The following is a 19685-nucleotide window of genomic DNA, read 5'->3' as shown; positions in this document are numbered from 1 at the left end:
TAAAAAAAAAAAAAAAAAAAAAGGATAAGGTGACCATATGTGTGTGGGTTTAACTCTGGGCTTTCTATCCTGTTCCATTGATCTATCTTTCTGTTTTTGTACCAGTACCATATTGTCTTAATTACTGTAGCTCTGTAGTATAGTCTGAAGTCTGGGAGCCTGATTCCTCCAGCTCCGTTTTTCTTTCTCAAGATTGCTTTGGCTATTCGGGGTCTTTTGTGTTTCCATACACATTGTGAAATTTTTTCTTCTAGTTCTGTGAAAAATGCCAGTGGTAGTTTGATAGGGATTGCACTGAATCTATAGATTGCTTTGGGTAGTATAGTCATTTTCACAATGTTGATTATTCCAATCCAAGAACATGGTATATCTCTCCATCTGTTTGTATCATCTTTAATTTCTTTCATCAGTGTCTTATAATTTTCTGCATACAGGCCTTTTGTCTCCTTAGGTAGGTTTATTCCTAGATATTTTATTCTTTTTGTTGCAATGGTAAATGCGAGTGTTTTCTTGATTTCACTTTCAGATTTTTCATCATTAGTATATAGGAATGCCAGAGCTTTTTGTGCATTAATTTTGTATCCTGCTACTTTACCAAATTCATTGATTAGCTCTAGTAGTTTTCTGGTAGCATCTTTAGGATTCTCTATGTATAGGATCATGTCATCTGCAAACAGTGACAGCTTTACTTCTTCTTTTCTGATTTGGATTCCTTTTCTTTTTCTTCTCTGACTGCTGTGGCTAAAACTTCCAAAACTATGTTGAATAACAGTGGTAAGAGTGGGCAATCTTGTCTTGTTCCTGATCTTAGTGAAAATGGTTTCAGTTTTTCACGACGATGCTGGTTGTGGGTTTGTCATATATAGCCTTTATTATGTTGAGGTATGTTCCCTCTATGCCTACTTTCTGGAGGGTTTTTATCATAAATGGGTGTTGAATTTTGTCAAAAGCTTTCTCTGCATCTATTGAGATGATCATATGGTTTTTCTCCTTCAATTTGTTAATATGGTTTATCACATTGATTGATTTGTGTATATTGGAGAATCCTTGCATTCCTGGGATAAACCCCACTTGATCATGGTGTATGATACTTTTAATGTGCTGTTGGATTCTGTTTGCTAGTATTTTGTTGAGGATTTTTGCATCTTTGTTCATCAGTGATAGATGCATGATCTTTGTGCATCTTTGTGACATCTTTGTCTGGTTTTGGTATCAGGGTCATGGTAAATTATTCTTATTTTGAACTAGTGTCAAAGTAAAGACAGACTTTAATATATCTCTAATAATAAAATTTAATCAATGGTAACAGAGCTGTAATTCATTAGATTCTTAATAGCTCTCTAGCTAGTGTTGTTTCACAGTTTAATAATAAATAAGTTACCTGTGCTCGTTTTTCCATATCCTGGCAAGTACCCAGTTGTTCTTCCATTGCAACTCTGATTTGCCTTGCTTCATATTCCAATTGCCTTCTGGTCATATCTGTCTGTAAGGAAAACTAAAACCACAAATAAAATGGAAACATTAATATCTTGTGTGTTTATCAGTAAAAATAAAAAAGCATATAAGTACCAATAAAGAAAATGAATAAGCAAATATGTAAGTTACTGTGCATGAGAGAATTATTTTTTACTCCAAGGAGTCCTAAAACTTGATTATCAGTGCTATGCTCAGACTGGGTCTCTGATGTGAAATGCAGAGTTGAAACACTTTTATTGCCTCATAGTCACAAACAGCTTTAAATAAATTGTACACTTTCATTTAAAATATATAATTGGGGACTTCCCTGGTGGCACAGTCATTCAGAATCTGTCTGCCAATGCAGGGGACGTGGGTTTGAGCCCTGGTCCAGGAAGATCCCACATGCTGTGGAGCAACTAAGCCTGTGTGCCACAACTACTGAGCCTGTGTGCCACAACTACTGAAGTCTGTGCACCTAGAGCCCATGCTCTGCAACGAGAAGCCACCACAATGAGAAGCCTGTGCACCAAAGAGTAGCCCCTGCTCGCCAGAGGTAGAGAAAGCCTGCACGCAGCAACGAAGACTCAATGCAGCCATAAATAAATAAATTTTATAAACAAATAAATTAAATAAAATATATAATCAGTCCAGTTAGGGTAAGCCTATCTTCAGTCACCTTATAATCCTGCTCTGAAGAGGTAGTACTTTGAATTATTAAAAACTAGAATAGTAATGTGGACAACATAGAATAATCAAGAATCAGGTCCATCATCCTTAAGTTTATACGTCAATTTTAGGTACAGACTGTTGTATACATGTAGACTAAACAGAGAGAACTTTCCCATTTGTAGAAAGAAGAAAATGGAATAAGAAAAAGCTTTTATATAATATAATCATTAATTGTGAGACAATACAAACTTTTTGGTAAAAATCCAAATGTGAACCCAAGTTGAAACAAACCAAAAAAAGTACTTCACAGAGTGGGTGTTAATTCATTCAAAATTTTATTTGCCCTTTAACTAAAATTCCAGGTACTGTGGTAACTGCTAGGCACAAAAAAGGATGAAAAGGACAAGGTAAATAAACTTGCAAAGACATGCTCCAAGAGGTGATAAAGGTTAAAAATATGACTAGACAAAATGATAGGTAACAGGGTTATAATGGGCCATGACGAGAGTAAGGAAGTGCTGTAGATTTTTCATGCTCTATACACCCAATAAAAAGCTGCATGTGTGGAATTCCCTGGTGGTCCAGAGGCTAGGACTCTGCGCTTTCATTGCTGAGGGCCTGGGTTCGATCCCTGGTCAGGGAACTAAGATCCCAGGAGCCGTGAGGCGGGACCAAAGAAAAGAAAATGAAAAATTTAAGCTAAGAGTGGAAGATATATTTTAATTAGCCTATTTTTTCCCTTTTTAAAAATTATTTTAAAATTTATGAATAACAGTTAAAATATAGTCTTGTTTAAAATTATTGTTATTAATGTATTTCAGAAATGTTCTTACATGTGCCATCCCATGAATAAAACAGTTGACATGGAGAGGTTGGGTGGGGAGGAAGAGGCTGACAGAATTAAATTATTTTTTTTTTACATAGTTATATTTGCAAAACAAATTTAGTATATCTGCAAAAAGCCCTAAGATCCATACCACCAGATACTGTCATTTGAATAGGACACAAGTTATCTCAAAGATACTTTTAATGCAAAAATTATCTGGCATGAGTCCTGTAATACAGTTCAAAAAACAGACAGATGGTAATAAACATTTCTACAGAGTACGTCTGGTAATTGAACACACAGAATAAAAAAACCAGTTTCCTAGTAGAACCCTGAGTCCTTTAGTATTCAAACTTAAGAGGTTTTCTTAACAAGGGACTTAAAATAAATATGCTTGAGCCTAATGAAATTTTATCATCTTTATAAACAAAATTCATTATTATATATTTAGGTTTAAAGTTGGATAAAACATATTACTGTTTACAAATAACTATAAATGCAGTTATAAATTTATATATACTTTTAGATATTACAAATAAGTCACTTTGTCAAGTTACTTACATTTTCAGTTAAAGGAAGACTATCTATTCTTTTAGTGAGATTCTGAAGTTGAGCATAATACCAGTCTTTTTCCTTTTCTTCTTTGTCAAGGTCAGCAAGAAGCAATGATCTGTTTTTCAAAAAAAGTTAAGTTTACACAATGCTAATATAGCACACACAACAGCAGTTCTGATAAGCTGTAACTGTACTGTTCTCTATTTAAAGTATAATGAATAAATGAAAATTTTATTAATTTTGGATTTTTGAAGGTGGGACTTAATACAAGAATAAAAGGTATAATAAAGGAGTAAAGAAAAGCAGTAATTATGCAAAAAACAAACCTAGAGTACAGGGAACTACTGCATTGGACATAGATGTAGCTCTCAGCTTCTCAGCAGTTAAAACAGTAAGAAATATATTGTCACTGTGTAATAAGAGGAAATTATTCTGAGGGAGAGAAATGTTTTCTTAGTTTGGAATTTGAAGATGAATTTGTTGTATAAATTCCTCACAACCTAATCGATGATGTCCTCAATAACAATCTATATCAAGATACTCCATATCTGACCATTATAAAGATAAATGTAAAATAAGAGTGTTAATGGGAAAAAATCAGTAGGTACAAGAAGTATATGATCTATCTCCTTTCATGTGGCTCTTTCCCAAAGCAACCACTATTATCACTCTCGTGTATATATTTCCAGAGATACTCTATAAAAATGCAAGGATATATATATATAATTACATGTACATTTTTTAAACATAAATAGTAGCATATTTTTATATGTGGTGTCCTATAACTTTTTTTTTCTCACTTAAAAATCTATCTTGGAGATCACTCTGTATCAGAACATAAGAAGGTCCTATGTGTTTTTTGCTAGCTGCAAAGATATTCATGAATCCATACAGGGATAAACTATAACTGGTTCTATGTTGGAGAGCATTTAGGATCTTTCTAATCTTTTGCTATTACAAACAATGCTGCACTGAATATCCTTATACATAAGTTCATTTCACAAATGTGCAAGCATGTACAGAAGATAAATTCCTAGGGTATGTAAATTTTAAAATTACTGCCCTTATTAGGTATTGTACCTATTTATGCTCTTGCCACCTTCACCAATGCAAACGTTTAAAAAATTTTTACATACCTAGTATTTTAAGAAATGGTACATCACTACGGTTGTAATTTGATTTTTATTAGTATGAGTAAGGTTAAGTATTTTTTCAAGTTTAAAATCCATTTGTATTTCCATTTCTGTGACTTTTTCTTATTTATAGGACCTCTTCTATATTAAGAATGATAGCACTTTGTCAGTTATAAATATTTTTTCTCAGTTTACACTTGTTTTTTCACTATGTTTTTACCATGTAGAAAATTTTAATTTTCCCGTAGTCAGATCTGAGGATATTTTTTATTATGGCTTCTGGGGTTTGCTCCTACACAGAGTTGTTCCCCACTCTGACACTGTTACTTTAAAATTCTATTTGATTATATTTTCTTGAAGAATATGTATGCATGTGATTATGGAAGGTTCTATTCTTGCTAAAATTCCCTTTCGTTTACTGAGAAGCAATTTAAAAAATAAGAAATAAGCCTTTACTTTTGATGTGGCAACCTCAGTAGTGAGGGAATCCATGGGAAGGAAGCCAGGCCCTGGTTATGATGTAACAACCTGGGGTGGGGGAGGTGTGCTGACCAATGAGAAGCTGTCCCCTCCCTTCCATTTTTGACGAAAGAACCAGGAGAAAGCAATGTAGAAATCTTGAATCTCTTTCACAGGCTGGATACTAAAACTGACATAAAAATGAGATCTGATTCTATTTTTCAATGTTCCCTGGTGAGTACCTGTAGGACCTACCAGGACTAAGATGGGGAAATAAGGGATAGATGGAGATGCTATTTCCTCTGATTACTCTCCAATAAATAGGCTTATTTAAATAAGATTTGGGTGCTAAAAGTGCTTAAATGGATAGGCTAATGTTAGTGATGGTCGTGGAGTGAGGAAAATGTTAAGGAGAAGAGGGACAAGTTGTTACTCTCAAGTTTAAGATCGAACTGTGGCAAAATGCTCTGGGGAAGCAAAAGTTACCAAGTCTTGAGCCAGCATGATAACAAGTGGTTAGCTGAGAGTAGTTGATCTTGTAACTTACACAACAGTGCTTAAGACTCAACACTGAAACAAGGTCCAGACCCAGAAGCTGGTGGGTTTCTATGGTTTGTTTAGTGTACTAATGGCTTATTTAGTGACTGTCAAGAGTCTTCTTTAAAATGTAAATCTCATGTCTTCTTAGTCCTCTAGCTAATTCAAGATCATCTAGAAGAGCATGGCATATGTATTATGCACTTAAATATTTGTTAAATGTATTAATGGCTAATGTGACAATGGCTGCCTATTGAGTGTATCAGACATAGTGCTAAGTACTTTTAAAAAAATTGAATTTTATCCTCACAACATCTTTTAAGGTAGTTCTTCTTCTTTTTTTTTTTTTTTTGTGATACGCGGGCCTCTCACTGCTGTGGCCTCTCCCGTTGCGGAGCACAGGCTCCGGACGCGCAGGCTCAGCAGCCATGGCCCACGGGCCCAGCCACTCCGCGGCATGTGGGATCCTCCTGGACCGGGGCACGAACCCATGTCCCCTGAATCGGCAGGCGGACTTTCAACCACTGCGCCACCAGGGAAACCCTAGGTAGTTATTCTTATGCTAATTTTACAGACTGGAAAACTGAAGTTCAGAAAGGTTATGGACCTGGGTCTGAGTCCTGGCTTGACTACTTTCTAACACTTATCTCAATTATCTTGGGCAATACAGAAAACAAGAAAAAAAAAAAGAGACACAGAGATAGTTGATCTATGACTTAAGGGATATCTAGAAATCTACGATATCTAGTTGATCTATGACTTAAGGGATATCTAGAGGGAGAAAAATCATCAAAGAAATAACAGAATTTTCAAAAGCTGAAGAAAATACATTTCCAGAGAAAAAGGGCACAGTGAGTATACAGCATGATGAATCAACAAAACACATATACCAAGGCATTCTGAAAGCTTCAGAAGAAGAAAAATGGTTCCCTGGAAAGGAATGTGAATCAGACCGATACTAAATTTTTCATCAGTGACATTGATTATGAAGAAGGAAAATAAGTTTGAGCCTAGACCTATCCAAACTATCAGGTGTGAGAGCAAAATAAAGATTTTGTCACATAAACAAGAACTAAATTTACCTCCAAACACAGTGAAAACTAAGAGGACACAAGATATATCAGAACTACACACACATATACTCTCCCCCCTCTCTCTCTGCTAATAAAATTAGATTTTTATCTACATGAAGCAAAGTAAGTTCCTAGGAAAGTCAGTATGCTCACATTCCTCTTAACAGAGCTCAAAGGGGACAAAGAGATGGAAGATTGTAGACCCTAGTTATTAGCTTCTTATTTTTCAGGATAGTGTTTCCTAGACTCTCAGAAGCAGTCGCGATTCAAGGTATGAAACAGAGACTCACGTAAACTCAGAAGAGTAAAGAAAGCTTAACACTATTTCTGGTCCAGATGATTATCCCTATTTTTAGAGATGGACAAACCTGAAACCAGAGGGAAAGTAGTAAAAGGTCTTTTGCCTCAGTGAGATATGCTAGGCATTTTCCATATATTAATATTCATTTTTCGTAACTCCACAAGGTAGAATCATATCCCTATTTTACAGAAGGGAATGACACAAAAATTTAATGTTGACCAAGGTCCTAGAGGTAATATGTAACATTTATACATTTGAATATTTCTTGAAAGTCTAATACAACTTTTAGGAATATAAATATAATATGGTATTTATCACACATAAAGGAATTTATACGTTTTTAGAAGGTACAAAACACTTGACAAAGTTCCTAATAACGATATATATTCTGATACTCGTAGTGAGATGATTTGAACTTCAAGAAGAAAAGAATTAATACGCTAGCTCTGAGAAACCAGAACTTATTCTATGTCAAGTAATGTTTTTTAGACTTGGAAACTGATAAATTAAAAAATGTTTCATTTGTGGCCACTTGTGATAGGCCTTTAATAATGGAAACAGTCATCTTATACTGGATCTAGTAGTTATTTAAGATCACGTGTATTACTCAATGTACAGAGCATGTGAGTATTTAAGTGACAAAGTAGAAGTTCAGAATCCCAAGAAATTGCCTCCTTTACATTTTTTCGATTTAAGGTAAGTACAATCAACAACATACTTTTTTTGAGATAATAAAGGCAAAATGCTCTGTTTGTGATCATCCACCATACACGCTTCTTGTATCATTAAAAAATGACAAAATACTAGCTAAAATTGGAGCATACAAGTTTACTATTTAATGAAGAAAAGTTACCTCTCTTTTTCAAGTTCTTCTAAATAACCGGTATTTTCTCTGCTTCCATTTACAAACCCTCTTCTCGGAAATGAACCCATAGGAACAGGACTGCACTCTCCTGAACGACTAGATACAGATCCTTCTCGGCTTCCGTAAGAACGGAGGGACATTTTTGACCGTAGTTTCACTCCAGGAAAATTACTGCTATCTAAGTTAAGTTCTAAATAAAATACAGACAAGTTTTTATAAAACAATTGCTTTAAGTGCTCTAAAATATTGCTAATGCAATTATATTATCTTTTTATTTTTTAACACCTTTATTGGAGTATAATTGCTTTACAATGGTGTGTTAGTGTCTGCTTTATAACAAAGTGAATCAGCTATACATATACATATATCCCCATATCTCTTCCCTCTTGCGTCTCCCTCCCACCCTCACTATGTGGTCACAAAGCACTGAGCTGATCTCCCTGTACTATGCAGCTGCTTCCCACTATCTATCTATTTTACATTTGGTAGTGTATGTGTCCATGCCACTCTCTCACTTTGTCCCAGATTACCCTTCCCCCTCCCCATATCTTCAAGTCCATTCTCTAGTAGGTCTGTGTCTTTATTCCCATCTTGCCCCTAAGTTCTTCAGAACTATTTTTTTAAATTCCATATATGTATGTTAGCATACGGTATTTTTTTTAACATCTTTATTGGAGTATAATTGCTTTACAATGGTGTGTTAGTTTGTGCTTTATAACAAAGTGAATCAGTTATACATATACATATGCTCCCATATCTCTTCCCTCTTGTGTCTCCCTCCCTCCCACCCTCCCTATCCCACCCCTCTAGGTGGTCACAAACCACCTAGCTGATCTCCCTGTGTTATGCGGCTGCTTCCCACGAGCTATCTATTTTACGTTTGGTAGTGTATATATGTCCATGCCACTCTCTCTGTCACAGCTTACCCTTCCCACTCCCCATATCCTCAAGTCCATTCTCTAGTAGGTTTGTGTCTTTATTTCCAACTTACCCCTAGGTTCTTCATGACCTTCTTTTTTCTTAGATTCCTATGTGTTAGCATATGGTATTTGTTTTTCTCTTTCCGACTTACTTCACTCTGTATGACGGACTCTAGGTCCATCCACCTCACTACAAATATCTCAATTTTGTTTCTTTTTATGGTTGAGTAATATTCCATTGTACATATGTGCCACATCTTCTTTATCCACTCATCTTTTGGTGGGCACTTAGGTTGCTTCCATGTCCTCGCTATTGTAAATAGAGCTGCAATGAACATTGTGGTACATGACTGTTTTTGAATTATGGTTTTCTCAGGGTATATGCTCAGTAGTGGGATTGCTGGGTCATATGGTAGTTCTATTTTTAGTTTTTTAAGGAACCTCCATACTGTTCTCCATAGTGGCTGTATCAATTTACATTCCCACCAACAGTGCAAGAGTGTTCCCTTTTCTCCACACCCTCTCCAGCATTTACTGTTCCTAGATTTTTTGATGATGGCCATTCTGACTGGTGTGAGATGATATCTCATTGTAGTTCTGTTTTGCATTTCTCTAATGATAAATGATGTTGAGCATTCTTTCATATGTTTGTTGGCAATCTGTATATCTTCTTTGGAGAAATGTCTATTTAGGTCTTCTGCCCAATTTTGGATTGGGTTGTTTTTTTTTTGTTATTGAGCTGAATGAGCCGCTTGTAAATCTTGGAGATTAATCCTTTGTCAGTTGCTTCATTTGCAAATATTTTCTCCCATTCTGAGGGTTGTCCTTTGGTCTTGTTTATAGTTTCCTTTGCTGGGCAAAGGCTCTTAACTTTCATTAGGTCCTATTTGTTTATTTTTGTTTTTATTTCCATTTCTCTAGGAGGTGGGTCAGAAAGGATCTTGCTGTGATTTATGTCATAGAGTGTTCTGCCTATGTTTTCCTCTAAGAGTTCGATAGTTTCTGGCCTTACATTTAGGTCTTTAATCCATTTTGAGTCTATTTTTGTGTATGGTGTTAGGGAGTGTTCTAATTTCATACTTTTACATGTAGCTGTCCAGTTTCCCCAGCACCGCTTATTGAAGAGCTGTCTTCTCTCCACTGTATATTCTTGCCTCCTTTATCAAAGATAAGGTGACTATATGTGCGTGGGTTTAACTCTGGGCTTTCTATCCTTTTCCATTGATCTATATTTCTGTTTTTGTGCCACTACCATACTGTTTTGATTACTGTAGCTTTGTAGTATAGTCTGAAGTCCAGGAACCTGATTCCTCCAGCTCCATTTTTTCCTCAAGATTGCTTTGGCTATTCGGGGTCTTTTGTGTTTCCATACACTTTGTGAAATTTTTTATTCTAGCTGTGTGTAAAATGCCAGTGGTAGTTTGACAGGGATTGCATTGAATCTATAGATTGCTTTGGGTAGTATAGTCATTTTCACAATGTTGATTATTCCAATCTAAGAATATGGTATATCTCTCCATCTGTTTGTATCATCTTTAATTTCTTGCACCAGTGTCTTATAATTTTCTGCATACAGGTCTTTTGTCTCCTTAGGTAGGTTTATTCCTAGATGTTTTATTCTTTTTGTTGCAATGGTAAATGGGAGTATTTTCTTGATTTCACTTTCAGATTTTTCATCATTAGTGTATAGGAATGCAAGAGATTTCTGTGCATTAAGTATGTATCCTGCTACTTTACCAAAATTCATTGATTAGCTCTAGTAGTTTTCTGGGAGCATCTTTTGGATTCTCTATGTATAGTATCATGTCATCTGCAAACAGTGACAGCTTTACTTCTTCTTTTCTGATTTGGATTCCTTTTATTTCTTTTTCTTCTCTGATTGCTGTGGCTAAAACTTCCAAAACTATGTTGAATAAGAGTGGTGAGAGTGGGCAACCTTGTCTTGTTCCTGATCTTAGTGGAAATGATTTCAGTTTCTCACCACTGAGAACAATGTTGGCTGTAGGTTTGTCATATATGGCCTTTATTACGTTGAGGTAAGTTCCCTCTATGCCTATTTTCTGGAGGGTTTTTATCATAAATGGGTGTTGAATTTCGTCGAAAGCTTTCTCTGCATCTATTGAGATGATATGGTTTTTCTCCTTCAATTTGTTAATATGGTGTATCACATTGATTGATTTGCGTATATTGAAGAATCCTTGCATTCCTGAGATAAACCCCAATTTATAATGGTGTATGATCCTTTTACTGTGCTGTTGGATTCCGTTTGCTAGTATTTTGTTGAGGATTTTTGCATCTATGTTCATCAGTGATACTGGCCTGTAGTTTTGTTTCTTTGTGACATGTTTGTCTGGTTTTGGTATCAGGGTGATGGTGGCCTCGTAGAATGCGTTTGGGAGTGTTCCTCCATCTGCTATACTTTGGAAGAGTTTGAGAAGGATAGGTGTTAGCTCTTCTCTAAATGTTTGATAGAATTCGCCTGTGAAGCCATCTGGTCCTGGGCTTTTGTTTGTTGGACGATTTTTAATCACCGTTTCAATTTCAGTGCTTGTGATTGTTCTGTTCATATTTTCTATTTCTTCCTGGTTCACTCTTGGAAGGTTGCGCATTTCTAAGTATTTGTCCATTTCTTCGTGGTTGTCCACTTTACTGGCATATAGTTGCTTGTCGTAATCTCTCATGATCCTTTGTATTTCTGCAGTGTCAGTTGTTACTTCTCCTTTTTCATTTCTAATTCTATTGATTTGAGTCTTCTCCTTTTTCTTGATGAGTCTGGCTAATGGTTTATCAATTTTGTTTATCTTCTCAAAGAACCAGCTTTTAGTTTTATTGATCTTTGCTACTGTTTCCTTCTTTTCCTTTTCATTTATTTCTGATCTGATCTTTATGATTTCTTTCCTTCTGCTAATTTTGGTTTTTTTTTGTTCTTCTTTCTCTAATTTCTTTAGGTGTAAGGTTAGGTTGTTTATTTGAGATGTTTCTTGTTTCTTAAGGTAGGACTGTATTGCTATAAACTTCCCTCTTATAACTGTTTTTGCTGCATCCCATAGCTTTGGGGTCATTGTGTTTTCATTGTCATTTGTTTCTAGGTATTTTTTGATTTCCTCTTTGATTTCTTCAGTAGTCTCTTGGTTATTAAGTAGTGTATTGTTTAGCCTCCATGTGTTTGCATTTTTTACAGATATTTTCCTGTAATTGATATCTAGTCTCATAGCGTTGTGGTTGGAAAAGATACTTGATACGAGTTCAGTTTTCTTAAATTTACCAAGGCCTGATTTGTGACCCAAGATATGATCTATCCTGGAGAATGTTCCATGAGCACTTGAGAAAAATGTGTATTCTGTTGTTTTTGGATGGAATGTCCTATAAATATCAATTAAGTCCATCTTGCTTAATGTATCATTTAAAGCTTGTGCTTCCTTATTTATTTTCATTTTGGATGATCTGTCCATTGGTGAAAGTGGGGTGTTAAAGTCCCCTACTGTGATTGTGTTACTGTCGATTTCCTCTTTTATGGCTGTCAGTACTTGCCTTATGTATTGAGGTGCTCCTATGTTGGCTGCATAAATATTTACAACTGTTACATCTTCTTCTTGGATTGATCCCTTAATCATTATGTAGTATCCTTCTTTGTCTCTTGTAATAAATAGTCTTTGTTTTAAAGTTTATTTTGTCTGATATGAGAATTGCCACTCCAGCTTTCTTTCGATTTCCATTTGCATGGAATATCTTTTTCCATCCCCTCATTTTCAGTCTGTATGTGTCTCTAGGTCTGAAGTGGGTCTCTTGTAGACAGCATATATATGGGTCTTGTTTTTGTATCAATTCAGCCAGTCTATGTCTTTTGGTTGGAGCATTTAATCCATTTACATTTAAAGTAATTATCGATATGTATGTTCCTATTCCCATTTTCTTAATTGTTTTGGGTTTGTTATTGTAGGTCTTTTCCTTCTCTTGTGTTTCCTGCCTAGAGAAGTTCCTTTAGCATTTGTTGTAAAGCTGGTTTGGTGGTGCTGAATTCTCTTAGCTTTTGCTTGTCTGTAAAGGTTTTAATTTCTCTGTCCAATCTGAATGAGATCCTTGCTGGGTAGAGTAATCTTGGTTGTAGGTTTTTCGCTTTCATCACTTTAAATATGTCCTGCCACTCCCTTCTGGCTTGCAGAGTTTCTGCTGAAAGATCAGCTGTTGACCTTATGGGGATTCCCTTGTATGTTATTTGTTTCTTTTCCCTTGCTGCTTTTAATATTTTTTCTTTGTATTTAATTTTTGATAGTTTGATTAATATGTGTCTCGGCGTGTTTCTCCTTGGATTTATCCTGTATGGGACTCCCTGTGCTTCCTGGACTTGATTAACTATTTCCTTTCCCATATTAGGGAAGTTTTCAACTATAATCTCTTCAAATATTTTCTCAGTCCCTTTCTTTTTCTCTTCTTCTTCTGGGACCCCTATAATTCAAATGTTGGTGCATTTAATGTTATCCCAGATGTCTCTGAGACTGTCTTCAATTCTTTTCATTCTTTTTTCTTTATTCTGCTCTGCAGCAGTTATTTCCACTATTTTATCTTCCAGGTCACTTATCCGTTCTTCTGACTCAGTTATTCTGCTATTGATCCCTTCTAGAGTTATTTTTAATTTCATTTATTGTGTTGTTCATCACTGTTTGTTTGCTCTTTAGTTCTTCTAGGTCCTTGTTAAACATTTCTTGTATTTTCTCCATTCTATTTCCAAGATTTTGGATCATCTTTACTATCATTATTCTGAATTCTTTTTCAGGTAGACTATTTCCTCTTCATTTGTTAGGTCTGGTGGGTTTCTGCCTTGCTCCTTCATCTGCTGTGTGTTTCTCTGTCTTCTCATTTTGCTTAACTTACTGTGTTTGGGGTCTCCTTTTCGCAGGCTGCAGGTTCGTAGTTCCCGTTGTTTTTGGTGTCTGCCCCCAGTGGCTAAAGTTGGTTCAATGGGTTGTGTAGGCTTCCTCGTGGAGGGGACTAGTGCCTGTGTTCTGGTGGATGAGGCTGGATCTTGTCTTTCTGGTGGGCAGGTCCACGTCTGGTGGTGTGTTTTGGGGTGTCTGTGGCCTTATTATGATTTTAGGCAGCTTCTCTGCTAATGGGTGGGGGTGTGTTCCTGTCTTGCTAGTTGTTTGGCATAGGGTGTCCAGCACTGTAGCTTGCTGGTCGTTGAGTGGAGCGGGTCTTGGCGTTGAGATGGAGATCTCTGGGAGATTTCTGCCATTTGATATTATGTGGAGCTGGGATGTCTTTTGTGGACGAATGTCCTGAACTTAGCTCTCCCACCTGAGAGGCACAGCCCTGATGCTTGGTTGGAGCACCTAGAGCCTGTAACCCACACAGCTGGTCACACAGAAATCCATGGGTCAGTGAGGACAGGTGAAACTTGAGTCTGGTTTCAACTCAAACTTGAACTGCAGAGATAACCTGTCAGGTGAACGCAGCCCCCGCGGAGAAAACTTTACACACAGCGCAGTGAGCCACCCCGTTACTCCCTCCTCAGCACCTCCTGGCGGTTCTATCTTTTAAAACTGAAATCTTTGGTTCATATTTTAGCCCTCTGATTTTAAGCCATTTTATAATACACCTGATAATACATTATATATATTACATAAAGCCTGTAGGAGTACTAAATTATGGCAGCTATTGAGCAGCAAATTTATATAGGAAACAGAAGAAATCCTATCACAAATGCTGATGCTCAGAGAAATTCATTGACTCCTGGTTCTATAAGAGAAACAGTCCCACAAAAAATCAGGCCATATGTATGAAGATAAAGCACTTCTATCCTGGAAGGAACAAAGAAGGTCACTGACTCCTTCAAATGAAGCAGTGGGCCCAGTTTGTGGCATACAGCTTATTAAAGGCCTATTTAGTGACTAGTGGAACAGCAATGAGTTTTAGAAAGAGCTGAAAATTATCAAGGAAGTAATCTAAAATAGTTTATTCAAAGCCAAGAAAACCCAATACCAACATTATAATCAAGAGAAGCTGTACTTGGGTATATACACCTAAAGCTGACAACTAGACCTTAAAAAAATTACTTTAAAACACTTTTTAAAAATCTACCTTTGATATATGTATATGTATAGCTGATTCACTTTGTTATAAAGCAGAAACTAACACACCACTGTAAAGCAATTATACTCCAATAAAGATGTTAAATAAATAAATAAATAAATAAATAAATAAATCTACCTTTGAGACGCTCTAATAAATCAATCTGTCCAGACGAAGCCATAGCTTCATCTTCAATACTTCCTTGTAGTTGTTTAAGTACTTCCTGTAAAAAAGAACACAATATATTAACATGACAAAATTCTAAGTAATTTTTTTTTAATAATATGAACTTAATTTTTTAAAAAACTTTTTGGCTGCATTGGGTCTTCGTTGCTGCGTGTGGGCTTCTCATTGCGGTGGCTTCTCTTGTTGCAGAGATGGGCTCTAGGCACGCAGGCTCAGTAGTTGTGACGCGTAGGCTCAGTAGTTGTGGTTCATGGGCTCTAGAGCACAGGCTCAGCAGTTGTGGCTCATGGGCTTAGTTGCTCCATGGCATGTGGGATCCTCCTGGACCAGAGATCAAACCCATGTCCCCTGCATTGGCAGGCAGATTCTTAACTACTGTGCCACCAGGGAAGTCCCCTAAATAACTTTTTGAAGACATGCTTCTACATTTCTTGGCATTTAGGTCTGCTTGGGGAACAAAGTGATTTCAGATCTATCTGAAAACGTATCATAAATTGTAAAGTACTCTACATATATTACCTATTGCTAATTATGAATAATAAATTATAGCCCAACAACAGTGATATTTTGTGATAATGGTGATTATGGGTAGTCTCCATGCAATATACTATATATATGGAATAGTTAAGATATATTATCTGCAACTTCTGAAATAATATAGCAAAGCGGATCATTCTCATCTTTCAGAGAGATCAACTGAGACTCAAAGACTTGCCCGAGGCACAAAAGCTAGTTATCTGTTTAAAATTCATGTCTCTTAAGCTTATACCAACAGGGCCATGAAAAACACCAGATTAACACAGTATGCTGTTTTATTTAACACCCCAATAAACAGCAAGCTTTTATATACTACATTTATGTACATTCTGCTAGTACACTGATTTATAATCAGCAGATAGTTAAGTGACTGTATGCTCACTGTCTCCTGACTTTTGATCCATTATTTCCTTTCCCATCTAAATCCTTCTGTTGATAAATTTTTGTCAAAGAAGGTTGGGAACTTTCATCTTCTATTAGTTTTTCTGTAATTTATATACATTTACATTTTATATATTCTGAGGCATCCCATTCTAGTTCACAGCAAAATCTTTTGTTGGCCAACTAGGTTTCCAAATGCAAAACAGTGTATCTGAACATTTACAATCTTATAGCTATGGGCAGTGTTCCTCTATATGAAAAATGATCCATAAATAGATTGAAAAGGAAATCTGTCAAAAAGTGAGTAAATGTAGCAAAGACAACTTCACTGGTTTACCTTGACAGTGACATTATAAGCATTAAGAAAAGAATCCCTATGTTAACAACAAGAAATAGCCTGTGACCTTAAGATCTGACCTTCAAATAATAGACCATGTTGGAGGTTAAAAGGCTTAGATAAGTAGACGTGGGACGTGGAGGTGACGGATATCCACATTCAGAAATTATGTCAGAGTGTATCACAACTGTGGGATAGGAAATAAATTTGCACAGGGATGCCTTTCTCGAATGAATGTAGATTACTCTAAAACATTTAGTATAAACATCAGGACACCATCTCTTCCATAAAGTTTGAGATTACCACTGTAGACTACCTGCAGTGTTTAGGATCCCAATTCTCCTTCCATCCACTGCTGCTTGTAGTCTTTCAATGATCCTTTAATCTTATCACTATTTCTTATAATCTCAGTCTCACAATTCAACAACTGCCTTTCTCAAATAACTTCCAATTATATGTCTAATCCTAACCTCACTTGCAAATTTCAGACTCACTTTCCCAGTATGACTGATAGATGCTTTACATTCAGTGCATCTGGATGATATACACTGCACATGTAAATGTCCAAACTATCATTTTGTGTCACTAAAACCTGTTCTTCGCCTTGTATTCCTTCAGTTAAATGGCAGTAGCCTTCTTTTGTACCTCCAGGCTCAAATCCTCAGCATCCCCTCCTTCATCTTCCCAATCAGTTATCAAATTCTGTATTCTAGCTCTATTATCTCTCTTATAGCCATCTCTTTTCTATTCTTACTGTCACTATCCTGATTATTAACCTCAAAACTACTAAAATAAACTCCTAAATGGTCCTACCTTGCACAGAACTATCAGAGTAAGCCTTTTAAAACACAGCTCTGATCAGGTCTCTCTTTATACAAGATTATTCTCCAAAGCCTATCATCAAGAGTTCGCAGTGGTATTCTATGGAAGTTAGAATTGCAAGCAAATTTTTTGCTTGTTTTTGGTTTCCTAATTTTAAAACAACAGGTATTACAAAAAAAATATTGTTTTTAGAAAAGGTACAAGTACTTAAGAGTTCAAAAACAACAAGAAAAATCCTTGGCATCTCATAGGACATATACCTAATTTTTCAAAACTAATGGCACATTAACAGTTTTTAAAAAACATGTTAAAAAATAATAAAGAAAAATTAAAATAACACCAACAATAGAAATTAAAAGGCTATATAAACCTGCATGTCCAACAATAAAGGATTAAATAAATTTATGGCATTAGCCATACAATGGAATATTACAGAACTATGAAAATATTATAAAATATTTAGTGACATAAAAAGATGACTTATATTAAATTAAAAAGCATGCTTCAAAATACGATCCCATTAAATGCATGCCTGCATAAAATGCACAGAGAGAAAAATATACACATTATCAAAGGTTACTGCTGGTATTAAAAACATTTTTTAAATGGGTGATTTTGATATCTTTTTGTTTGCCCATATTTCCTAATTTTTAAAAACAGTAAATATGCACAGCTTGTAATATGTTTTTTTTAAGTTTCTGTGCATGTGGTTAGAAGTCTGTTGATAAAAGTTCTAACCACAAAAGTAAATAAAACTATTGAAATTTAAGGTTTAAAAAAATTTTTTTTAAGACTTTCAAAGCAGCCACCTTGGAAGCTACTCATTCCAATATGTTCCATTAAACTTTTTTTGTACATTCTGAGTTATGAACCTCATCAAAAAAAGAAAAAAAAACGCACACGTTATTAATTCATAGTTAGATCCAGTTACCTTCCCTCACGATGACATCATCCAGCATGACTATATTACTCACTACTTTGTTGTGAATAGTTTATGGCTATTCCATGATAAAAATTAGCCCTAATTTTTTTTCTGCTTTACTGAGATACAACATACATATGAAAAGTACACCAATATTAAGTTTCTGATGTAATCTAAGTATCCATGTAATCACTACCCAGGGAAGACACAGAACATTTCCAGCATCTCAGAAGGTTCCCTTTTGTCCCTTACCAATCAATATTCACTCCCCAGAGGTAACCAGTATTCTGATTTCTGTGTCTATTAGTTGGCATGCTTGTGAACTGCATATAAATGAAATCATACAGTATACAGTCTTTTGTGTCTCACGTTTTTTGCTCACCAAAATTTCTATGAGATTTATTCATGCTGTTGCATGTATCAGCTATTTTTTTTTTAATGCTGTGTAGTTATCCACTGTATGAATGCACCTCAACTGATTTATCCTTTATTCTCCCTCTTGATGGACATTTGGGTTGTTGCCAGTTTGGAGGCTATTATGAAGAATGCTACTATGAACATTTTTGCACATATCTTCAGGTTGACACATGCACTCACTTCTCTTGAGTATATATCTGGAAGTTTAAAGGCTGAGTCATAGGGTTTAACTTTAAAAGAAACTGCTGAATGGTTTTCCAAAGATGATGTGCCATTTTATAATCCTACCAGCAATGTATAAGCATCTTGATGTTCCACATTTGGCATGATCAGTCTTTTAAATTTTAGTGATTTGATTAGGAATGAAATGATATTTGCACTTCCCTGAGGATAAAGGATGTTGAATCCCTTTACATGTGCTTACTGACCATTTACCTTCCTTTCTGAATTGTCTTTTCAAGTTTTGGGCCAGATTTTAAAAACTGGACTTTTAAAATTCTTGGTTTGTAAAAATTCTTTGTATATTCTGAACCAAGTCCTTGATCAGATATACGTACTGCAAATATTTTCTTCCAGTCTATGCTTTGTCTTTTCATTTTCTTAATGAAGTCTTGAATAGATTTTAAGTTTTAAATTTGATGACATTCATTTTATACCTTTTTTTCTTTTATGTTTAGAGCTTTATGTGTACTAAGAAATTTTGCCTTCATGAAGGTCAAAGCGATATTACCCTATATTTTCTTCCAGAAACATAATGGAGTCTTTTGATGAACAAAAGCTGTTGGTTTTAATGATGTCCCACTGATAAATTTTTAGTACTCTGGCATTCTATTTAAGAAATCTTTGCCTACTCTAAGGAGATGAAGCTATTCCCTAAGTTTTCTTCCAGAAGGAAACTGTTCTGTTTTCACATTTACATTTTTTGCATATGATTTACTTGAATTACTTTTTTGCATATGATTTGAGGTAGAGCTCTTGGTTCTTTTTTGTTTTTTTTCCTTTATACAGATATTTAATTGCCTCTGCACCATTTATTGAAAAGACCAGGCTTTCCCCACTGATCTGCAGGGATGCCTGGATCATAAATCAGGTGACCATATATATGTAGGTATTTTTCTCAACTCTATTGCTGTTAGTCTACTAATCTACTCTAATTACCACATTGTCTTAATAACTTTACAACAGCTTTACATTAATTCTCAGCTACTACATCTT

The 19685-nt window shown here is 35.5% G+C and overlaps 1 protein-coding gene across 6 annotated transcripts in view; it reads right to left on the bottom strand.

The window, feature by feature from the left end:
- APC (APC regulator of Wnt signaling pathway) overlaps positions 1-19685 on the bottom strand; it is a 143578-nt gene that overhangs the window by 70393 nt on the left and 53500 nt on the right. For all 6 annotated transcript variants that reach the window (XM_027100084.1, XM_027100070.1, XM_027100079.1 and 3 more), the window contains exons 3-6: positions 15007-15091; positions 7865-8066; positions 3515-3623; positions 1382-1495 (exon numbers count right to left, since the gene is read on the bottom strand). In XM_027100084.1, the coding sequence (XP_026955885.1) occupies positions 1382-1495; positions 3515-3623; positions 7865-8066; positions 15007-15091 (510 nt within the window). The remainder of the gene's footprint in view (positions 1-1381; positions 1496-3514; positions 3624-7864; positions 8067-15006; positions 15092-19685) is intronic.

Source organism: Aethalodelphis obliquidens, unplaced genomic scaffold (genome assembly GCF_003676395.1).
Source record: "Aethalodelphis obliquidens isolate GAN/ISIS:26980383/991018 unplaced genomic scaffold, ASM367639v1 scaffold4, whole genome shotgun sequence".
NCBI lineage: Eukaryota > Metazoa > Chordata > Mammalia > Artiodactyla > Delphinidae > Aethalodelphis > Aethalodelphis obliquidens.
The sequence above is the reverse complement of the archived record's forward strand: the minus strand, read 5'-3'. Positions and strand labels throughout refer to the sequence as shown.